Consider the following 10,672-nt stretch of genomic DNA (forward strand, 5'->3'; position numbering starts at 1 on the left):
AGGGAAAGGTTATCTCTGGTTGCATGTCCCTATGATTGCTAGAAAATAAGATAGTAAGACTATCATGTGACATAGAATCTTCAAGCCCTTGGTCTTAGTCTTAAATGATCGAGAAGAAACATGCCACCTGTTACCATTCATCTATCTAGCAAACAGTTGTTGAGAATATTGCTAGGTACAAGATACTCTGATAGATCTTGGAGGGAAAGTGTTCAAAGCCTAATAGAATTTTGCTCTCGTATTTATGCATAAAAAATGTAGGCAATTTGTAGTTGTTCTTGAAAACAGGAAGCAGTTGCGGTTTTTGGTGGGGAGAGGTAGGAAATGAAAGAGAGAGGTAGTGATTGATTAGCAGTTAGACTTCCTCACTGCCATATCATGTCTATCAGAGTGGGATTTCTTTTTTTGTTTTTTAAAGGCTTTATTTATTTTTTTTCTTTTAGAGTAGTTTTAGGTTTACAGCAAAATTGAGAGGAAGGCACAGATTTTTCACATACCTCCTCTCCCCACCAGCATAGCCATCAATAGAGTGTTTCTGAATAGAAATGAGTAGGCTCTAAGAAGCTGTTGCTTCTCACCATCATCAGTGTTTCTGAGCATCATCAGTTCATTTCCTGTCCTGTTCTCTAAGGATGCAGTCTGATCTCTTTAGGTTTATGAAATTAGAATTTCTTTTTTGCTCTTCTTTACCCACTAAGTTGAGCTTGGTAGTTTTTCAGAAGAATATGGTAATTTGGTTTTAAAATGAAGTACTGTACAAACCACTGGCTTTGTTAGGATCTCTGTATTCCATTCGTTGCACTGCCATTAATTTATCTGGGCCCTTTTTTACCTCATTTCTGGGCCTTTTTTTCCTTAAAGATAATGAGATGACTGTTGATCCTGTCTACCTCTTTTATATAAACACAGATTAAACCACAGATTAAGGAAGGGGAATGGAGATAGTACAAATATTAATATTTTTTCTGAATAAGCTAATGAGATGTCTCTGAAATCCTAAGGGTAAGAGGAAGGTATTTCTTTCCAGTCATTTTCCATTTCCTTTCCTATCTTGCACTTTTGTTTGCCCTAGATTTGTTTAGCTATGGAGAAAAATGACAAGAAATGATTCACATTAAGCAGCAAAGTCAGTGCTATTTGTAAGGTGCTCAGACATAATTAAAGATACAAAGGTATGGAAGTTTCCATTTAACCATATTATGAAGCATATGCGATAGATGCCAAATTATGTCTTGCAGTACTGTAGAAGGCCTGTCTTAAACCAGTATTAAGTAGAGGAGGAAGACTTTGTCGTTTGCCATGCCAGAGGACTTACGTAGCTCTAGGAGATATGTTGCTTGGTGATAGAACAATAAACCCGTTATGTGTCACTTGAGAACTCCTCACTTAGTGGATATCCTTGCCTTACTGTCTCCAGAAGGTCCAGTGTTTTTGTAACATCCCAGTATAGTACTGCTTCTTATATTCGAAAAGGATTAGGAATATGTCATGCAACAAACTTGGAGGTAGTGTTCCATTAGCCATGGCACTTTTGTATAATTAGCTAGCAACTGATAAGGTAATTGTTTTGCATATAAAACTAGGCAGATGGCTCAAGCAGTCTTGTGTCTAGATAGCCAATCTGAGACTTCTTTGATCAGGAAAATTCCTTACCTTGATGAATTGTTTGTATAGTTTTTTGTTGTAACTCAAGTAAAATTAAAATCCAGTAGATGAAAATAAAAATTTATTAATCTTAAAAAATTTTTTTTATAAACTTGCATTTTTCATAGAAATGCATCACAAAAGTTATGTGGGCTTATAAACTCATGCTGAATTATTTCTGCCTTTTACCTAGGTGCTGCAAAGTTGGTGGTAGCTGTGGCAGTATTTTTACTAACATTTTATGTTATTTCTCAAGTATTTGAAATTAAAATGGATGCAAGTTTAGGAAATCTATTTGGTAAGTTTTCTTCTTTTCCCTTTCTTAAATCTTATTTTTGGTGCGGTTGTCTAAATTTTTATCAGTTCTCCAAGTTGCTGTGTTATTAGCCTGTCTAGAAAAGGAAATGTAATTATATCACTAAGTGTGATTTATTAGAATATTCTAAAATATACAATAAGAGATCTTGGAATTCAGGAGAAAGCATGAATCTTCTGTTCAACAGTTTGAATGTATATAATGAGTCTATTTTATAGATGCTTAGGGGAATTAATCATGATGTTCTAAGTGCATGTTATATCTTAGATATAACACCTCCAAGCTTAAATTGTTTTCCTATTTGAGTTGGCTGCTAGAAAATTTGAAGACAAATCTAGCCCTCAGTTGCCAAGTGATTAGGAGTCGCAATAATGCATTTTAGATACCAGCCATAGAAATCTATCTTGCTTTCCTACCCTTCTTTTCCCTTCGTGGCATTTTTCTTTTTATTCATTCATTTAGTGTTGCTGTATTATAAATGTACCATCATAAGCTCCTCAACCCAGTTTTTAACAGAATCTTTTAAGTTAATAAAATATTATCATTTGAAATGTTTTCTTAGGAGCCAATTATATATAATGTCATTTTAGATGGTTGTATATGAATATCTCATTGAATCTCAAATAATTGTCAAGTATGCATTTCTCTTCTGTAAGTATACAGTTATGATAGTACAGAATAGAGTTTAATGTTTACATATTAAAGTGGGATGTAATTACTTAACTAAGCCTCTATATAAAATTACAGCCATGCATACATGCATCGCTTAATGATGGGGATACATTGAGAGAAATGTATCATTAGGCAATTTTGCTTGTTGTGCAAACATCGTAGAGTATACTTACACAAATCTAGATGGTATAGCCTACTACACACCTAGGCTATTTGGTATAGCTTGTTCCTAGGCTGCAAACCTGTACAGCATGTTACTGTGCTGAATAGTGTAGACAGTTTTAACTTAATGGTAAGTTATTTGTGTATCTCAACATAGAAAAGATACAGTAAAAGTATGATATTATTAATATAATTTATGGGACCACCATTGTATATGTGGTCTGTCACTGACTGAAACATCATTAGGTGGCACATGACTGTAATTCTGAATATCTTCTGGAGACTGTTTTCATAGGCCTTTATTATTTGAAGTTAGAGAAGCTGTTGATATTCTTCATAGATCCTGTACTTAGATTGAATAGCTTTGACTAAAGGGTTAAGGTATTAAGTAATTAAGCATGAAAAGTGAGATTATGAACCCTGGAAACAGTATTTTGACCTAGTAGGCAGAAGTCGAATGAAAAGAACTTTGAGATCTCTGGAATAGTGAGTTTTGCTTTCCATAAATTAATGTTTGAAAGAGATTCCCAAGACCTAATTCACTCCCTCTCACATCTGATCTCAAGACTCCCTTATACCAGTGGTTCTAAAACTCTAATGGCAAAAGAATCTCCAGAGAATCTTGGTAAATGCAGGTTCTGATTCAGTGTCTGGGATGGGGCCTGAGAATATGCATTTCTAACAAGCTCCCAAGTGATGCTGAGATTCCTATCCATGGATTACATACTGTGTATCAAGGCTTTAGGTAATTTGGCCATGTAGTCCTCAATTTCTGTATAAACATTTTCAGATGACTTTTCTTACAATGACTACTTAAAAGTACTTCCTTGTACAGGTTGAGCATCCCTAATCAGAAAATCCAAAATCCAAAACTCTTTGAGCACTGACATGATGCTCAAAGGAAATGCTCATTGGAACGTTTTGGATTTTCAGTTTTCAGATTAGAGATGCTCAACTGGAAGGTATAATGCAAATATTCCAAAATCTGGAAAAATAATCCAGAACACTTATGATCCCAAGTGTTTTGGATAAGGGATACTTAACTTGTATGGCATTGAATTCTGCCTGTTGTACTCCCAAGTAATTTCAGTCCACTGATTTTGTTTCTCCTTGTTGGAGCTCTCTCCATCACTGATCTCTCAGATAGTTAAAATTGCAGTTGTAGTCCTGCAAACCTTCTTTTTATAAGTTTTTGTCTTTTCAAGTAATAGGATCCTTCTTTCAGCCATTCCTTTTGATATAGTGGCTATTTTCCTTCTGAACCTGTCTGTTGTTCAGCACCCATCTTAATAGAAGTATCCAGGATCCAGTATAAAATGGTTATTGCAAAGTATACTGAGACTTGACTTGTTCTGGTGCGTGTTCTTCTGTTATTCCCTAATGGCCAAGCTGGTGGCCTTTGAGAGCACGCCTGGCTTCATTTGAATGATGGGGCAGAAACCAACCACATCGAAGGCATTGAGAACTTATTCTGTGTTGATCTGGAAGCAATATGTAGCTAATATATAGCTATATATAGCTAATATAAGCAACATATAGCTGATTCTTCTAAGAAATGTTGATGGTTAGGTAAGAAGATTATGAGATGGTAGCTGAACTCAAGTACATTGTACATATTTTTCTATTTTGAAGTAATGGAGAGAGTTTCCCTAGTCTTGGGTGAAAGTTCAGTGCATGATAAACGAGAAGAGATTGAACAGATAAGGAAAGGAGGATCCTTCAAAGAAGGGAGGCAATGGGACCATTGGTACATATAGAAAATTGCTTTGGGAAAAGGCCCACTGTTTTCAGAAAGAAGAGTGGAGAAGAGACTGGGTGAGGCCCAGTGTGGCCTGGTCATTATACACATGCCACTGGTGATTCTGCAGCAATACTGCTCATGTCCGTCCCCACCCATTGTCCTCCGTCTTTGTCCTAGTTTGGATCTTCATGTCTGGTCTGGACTGTTTTATAAACATCATAATGATGTCCCTTTGTTTCTTCTCATCTTTACTATCTGCCTGTCACCACTGCCAGTGCCATTCTCTTAAAACTCAACAATCTTTAGTACTTCGAATTACTGGAGAATAAAATCCAAACTCTCTAGTTAGGGTGGCACCCAAAGCCCCCAGCCTGCCTTCTCAGCTGTTCTCCACCCCTCCCTACCCCCAGGATCACGCTTGCCATACCCGTTGCACACAGCCTGCAGACACAAACCCTGTCCTGTCCTTTCATACCTTGGCCTTTGTATGTGCTGGTTCCTCACCCTGCACGTCTTTCCCGTCTCCCCAGCATCTGTTAATCTTTCTCATTTTTTAAAGCTCTGCATAAATGCCCCTTCTTTGGAGAAATTGTGCTTGAACTGCCTTCTTTCCCTGTTACAACGTATTGCTCTTTTTCTGAACGGTTTTAATTGCGTAGTACTTATATCTCAATTTGACACTAATTTTATTCTGCCTTACATTATAGAATGTTTCTTCTTTTTCATTTGTCTGTCTCCCCTGACCAGAGAATGAACTTGAGGGCAATAATATCTTGATGCTTCACCCAGCATCTAGCATTGGGCCCTGTGGATAGTAAATGCTAGTTGAAAATAAATGTAGGTAACTGAGGATTAGGATTTTTATGTGGGAAGGAAGAGTATTTCCAAAGTGGGATTCATTTAAAGCTGTATTAGTTGGAAAATCACTGGTAGTCAGCTATGAACAAGCCCTGAGCTACTTTAACCAAGATAGTTGTCTGTCCTAATTTTTATTGATATTTCCTCATGTTAAGAACCTGCCAGGTTTTATTGTGTGTAGGTTAGCTATTTGATTTAGACATTCTTAGAACAGATGGTTTTTTATGATGTTGTAATTGAAGTAGTACATTGTATCTATATAACTTTACTGGATTCTAACCTGTTGCATTGGTGAGAGTTTAATTTGTGGGGTTTTATTTTAATTCTCATTCGGACTATTTTAACAAAGATGGACATATGGTTATCTTTGCCACTTGTTTAGCAGCTAACTTAATATACCAAAGGGTAACAAGTTTAACCTAGCGTTAGAATTGTTGCTATAATCAGTACCTTAGGGACCCATAAGATTAAATATAATTCTTTTGGTGGTGAGTTTTCCATTTTTTCAACTTGTTGATATAATAACTTGATAGTTTATAAGTCATTTCAATTCAGGTTTATTATATAGTATAGTATTAGAAAAATAAAACAAACTTATTTCTAGAAAGGAAAAATGAAAATTTTGCCCATAATTAGTAGTTGAAGTTACCAAAGTATATTCATTGTGATTTTTTAAAATAATTTTTAATAAAACTTTATTTTGAGGACATTGCAGATTTACATGCATTTGTAAGAAATAATACAGGGAGATACTGCACACCCTTTACTTAGTTTCTCCCATTGGTGACATCTGACAAAACTATAATACAGTGTCACAACCAGCATGTCAACATGGATATAACACACCAATCTTACTCAGGATTGTGATTTAATGTAGTGTTCATTTTCAGCATGAATACTTAGCTAGTGAATGTACTGAACACAGTCCAAATTATTTTTGCATATATTGCTGCAGTAAGTACTTAATGTTCTATTGAGTTCATTTATTTTGACCTTTTCAGATTTAAACCATTGATAAATAGTATAGACATACATTACTTGCAACCTTATTAAAAACTAAAGTACAAAATAGTTCTGATTCATTAGCCTGACTTATTGAAAGAAATTCCTTGATGAAACCAAATCAGAAATGTTTATTATTGTTCCTTGAAGTAAAATTTATGTGTTGAAAGAAATTGAGGAGTAAAGGTCTCAGGATATTTTGAGGGGGAAAAACTTGGAGAAGAAGAGGGATTTTTGTGTTTGCATCTGGTGCCCGTTCTATACTTGGACAACACCCTGTTCTATGTATGATAATTAATTTACCTGTTTGGCTCCCAAGTGCTAGCATTTTCAGAATTGCATTCCTGTTTGTTTTGATGAGGATTGGATAAAAATGAGCTTTCATCTGAAGAAAAGTCTTTGACAAGAATTTCTTTACCTTAAAGCATCTTCTCCCCTTATTCTTACACAAATTAAATGGAGGTGATACTATTTACTTAAAAACCTGTTGATTTAAAAACTGGTCTTCCCAAAGTTGTATCCCAGTAAAGTTCCTTTTTGAATTGAGAGTAGGTAAAATTTGTTTTCTGACCAGGTGTGATAGCTCGTGCCTATAATCCCAGCACATTTGGAGGCTGAAGTGGGAGGATCAGTTGAGGCTAGGAGTTCAAGACCAGCCTGAGTAACAAAGTGAGACCCCATCTGTACAAAAAAATTAAAAAAAAAAAATTAGCCAGGCTTGGTGGCAGGTGCCTGTAGCTGTAGTCCCAGCTACTTGGGAGGCCAGGGTAGGAGGATCGCTTGAGCCCAGGAGTTCGAGGCTGCAGCGAACTATGAGTGCACCACTGCACTCCAGCCTGGGCGACAGAGCAAGACTTTGTCTCTTAAAAAATAAAAAAAGTTTGTTTTCTGCATTATTCCATGTTATTACATTACCTTTTTGACTTTAATGCTGTATAGTGTTCTACTGAATTAATGAACCTTCATTTATTTACTTGGTCATTTTCCTCCTTCTAAACATTTAGATACAATCTTTTAGCTGTAACTTTCTGTTTCCCAGTTTCAGTATTGGATGTACAGGAAATTTGTAATTTTCTAAAATAGTACAGAATTAAAAACTGTGTGACTATTTATAGTCAGACAGCTGGCTAACATTTATCACACTGCATACTATTAGCCAAATCAGGAAATGGCGGTCCACAATACTTTGATGATCTGAGTTATAATCTCGTGGGCTGGGATCAGATATTAGTGCTTTTAAAAAGCACTAACTGTAAATGTGATAGATGGTCAGGTTGAGAACTACTGCATTTAAGTTAAGATGTGACCTTTTGGATTCCTTGAGTTGATAAATTATAAAACTTTTAGTAATGACCTTCTCCCTGCCCCCCCCAGTTTTCTACTCTAACCATTAAGATAGTTTTATATATATTCTCTGGTGCTTTATTTGCATGTATGCATAACACCATACAACAGTAACAACTTTTAAGCACCATAATATTCACCACATATGTATTTGTAGTCATTTAAAGGTAAGTTTGTAGAGTAACTTTCTGATTAATATTTAAATTTATAATAACTATAAAAACAAAATATAAAGGTAAAAATAAAATGTTACAGCAGTAATAAAATACTGCCCTTTAGGATTTCTCTACGTAAATGTTGATAATGAATTGTGGAGCATGATGTTACTTTCTCACTTTTTCTCTGAACTGATATTCATGTTTCCTTTATTATATACTGAGAAATTATTATATTCAAGCACTTATTTTTATAGACCTATCAGAAGCTTTAAATATATTTAAAAAGTAGATATTTGCCAATAGGTTTATTCCTTCTAACAAATGTAACTTCTTTTCCTTAGCAAGGTCAGCATTGGACACAGCTGCACGCTGTGAGTATCTCATCTCAATATTTTACACATGGTTTATTCTGTCTTGTCTTAGGCATATGAGAGGTTATGTTTAAACAATGCCAGCAGTTCAGTATGAGCAAAAACTGATTTAAAAATTGCTGTTAAAGTTACAAGGATGCTATTTGATTGGCCAACTCAATATTCTTGGTGTTTATTCATAGTGGATATTTTGTTTATTAGTGTTTCTTAGCTTCCGTATTGTAAGTACAGAAAGTGATGGAGGAGTAGTAAAAGGAGAATTCCTGGTTAGAATTTGAACATGGGTAGATAGTGAAACATTAGGCTTTTTAATGACCCTGGAAGTAATGGGATTTTGTTCATATATTGACTGGAAATGCAAAGTCACAATTCAAAACCTCTCACATCCTGAAATTTAAAAATAAACTCAAGAATAATTAGATAAAATGTATTTACCCTCATCAAGATCATATTACTTGATCCATTTATGTCAATTATTAGCTTGTTTCCCAGGAGATTCTGGGTTTTGTTGTGTTTTACTTTGTTGTTTATTTTTTTGAGATTCTTTGAAGTTCTCAGGGAAAAAACACACTAACATATGTTTTAAAATATGTGTATCTTGATGTCTTACATAATGCCTTTCCTGGTTCGAGATAGGAAATAAACTGACATAGAGTCTCTTAACTTGTTTTCTAAAAGAAAAAAAATCATATTTTCTCCCCCAAAGCTACAAAGCCTCCCAGATATAAATGTGGGATCTCAAAAGCTTGCCCTGAGAAGCATTTTGCTTTTAAAATGGCAAGTGGAGCAGCCAATGTGGTGGGACCCAAAATCTGCCTGGAAGACAATGTGTAAGTATGTGTTGATTTGGAACTACAAGATGTGCTATTAAATTATAGCCAATTGAAACTGAGTTTAATGGACATTTTGAAAATGTATTGGGCATGCTTTTACTAAAGGAAAATCATTTCAATTTTCATTACAGTTTTTTCCCTTGCATTTAAGGAGTCTTAAAGTTCCTAAATTTTATAATAGAGAATGCTTAGGCACACAGCACTTGTCCAGCTTCGTGTAGAGATGAGGGATTGCCTCTGACTGAATTCTCTAGGTCTGTACTGTCCCATTTGCTAGCCACAAAGACACGTGTGGCTATTTAGTTTTGATTCTTAAATAATCGGGGGAAAGTTAATTCATATAAATTAATTAAAAGTTTGGTCCTCAGTGACAGTTGCAACATTTCAGGTGCTCAGTGGCCACATGTGGCTTGTGGTCCTTGAATGGAACAGCACAGAAGAGAGCATTTTCGTCATGGCAGAAATCCTGGTGACAGCATTGCCCTGGATGATGAACGTGTTCTCTTAAAAACGAAATATTTCATTTTAAATATTTGAGTGCTGCTTGTTGACGTGTGAAATGATCCAGTGATACCCTCAGGTCCATTGTAGAACAAACTCCTTGCCACTAAGCAGAATGGTTTCCTACGTTGAGATGCTCTACAAAGTATGGTTTTTAGGTTGTTCAATATTCTACCTCAGTGTCAATTGTCACTTGTAACTTGAAGTTGCCTGCCTCTGGAATTGCAAACCCTACGATTTGTTGGTAGTTTTTGATCTGCTACCGCTTAGAAAACTAGACATATGAGCTTATTTAAACTTCTTGCAAAATAATTTGTCATTATATATAATGAAGAGGTAATTTAACTGATAGAAAGGAGACCTAACTGAACTAGGTAGTTTCTCCCAGCTCTTTGTGTGTCTCTTCTCTTCTAAGAAGCTCTTATATTTTTATCTTAGCCCCTTTTGCAGTTATTTTGCAGTTATTAGCTATGGGAAAGTTATTTGGCTTCATGGGATCACACTTCTTGTAAAATTAAGTGCTTGAGCTAGGTGATCTTTGAGGTCTCTATTCATTTCATATCTTTTCCCTCATTCTAATGATGGTCCATTGTTAATCCATTGTCTTCTGATTTCTCATCATTATTGTCCTATTTCACTGATATGTAAGAAAGCACTTGGATTTTAGAAGTTTGTAGTTTTTGAAAACATTCCCATTCCCCCTTTTCACCTTGTTTGACTACAGAGATCCCAAATTTGAGTCTAAATAACAGAGACAAAGTTTTTTTAGAATAACTAGTCCACAGATTACCTTTGAACACCCATTCTGCCCACTTGTAGCATGTTAAGTTTTAATACAAAGAAGAGATCAAACTCTTTTCACCAGCAGGCATTTTTTATTCACAGATTCTATAGGTCAAAAAGAAAAGGAAAGAGTATGTAGATAGTGGGGCCTGGTAAAAATAAGTACTGGGCTTGGAGCAGAGAATTCGGTTCTAGCATGATGAGCATGTAGAATTTGTATTTCAGTTTCTTTAACCATAGGAAGAGGTTAGGCCACCTATCTATCCTTATTTCAGAAATCATTCTGC

General features: G+C 35.4%; 1 protein-coding gene across 2 annotated transcripts in view; it reads left to right on the forward strand.

Moving 5' to 3' along the window:
- The window catches only part of FAM3C (family with sequence similarity 3, member C), a 99,809-nt gene that overhangs the window by 42,910 nt on the left and 46,227 nt on the right, over positions 1-10,672 (forward strand). For both annotated transcript variants that reach the window (XM_012652755.1, XM_012652756.1), the window contains exons 3-5: positions 1,838-1,942; positions 8,239-8,268; positions 8,975-9,098. In XM_012652755.1, coding sequence (XP_012508209.1) covers positions 1,838-1,942; positions 8,239-8,268; positions 8,975-9,098 — 259 coding nt within the window. The remainder of the gene's footprint in view (positions 1-1,837; positions 1,943-8,238; positions 8,269-8,974; positions 9,099-10,672) is intronic.

The sequence above is a fragment of the Propithecus coquereli genome, unplaced genomic scaffold (genome assembly GCF_000956105.1).
Source record: "Propithecus coquereli isolate 6110/MARCELLA unplaced genomic scaffold, Pcoq_1.0 Scaffold4, whole genome shotgun sequence".
In the NCBI taxonomy this organism is placed as follows: Eukaryota; Metazoa; Chordata; class Mammalia; order Primates; family Indriidae; genus Propithecus; species Propithecus coquereli.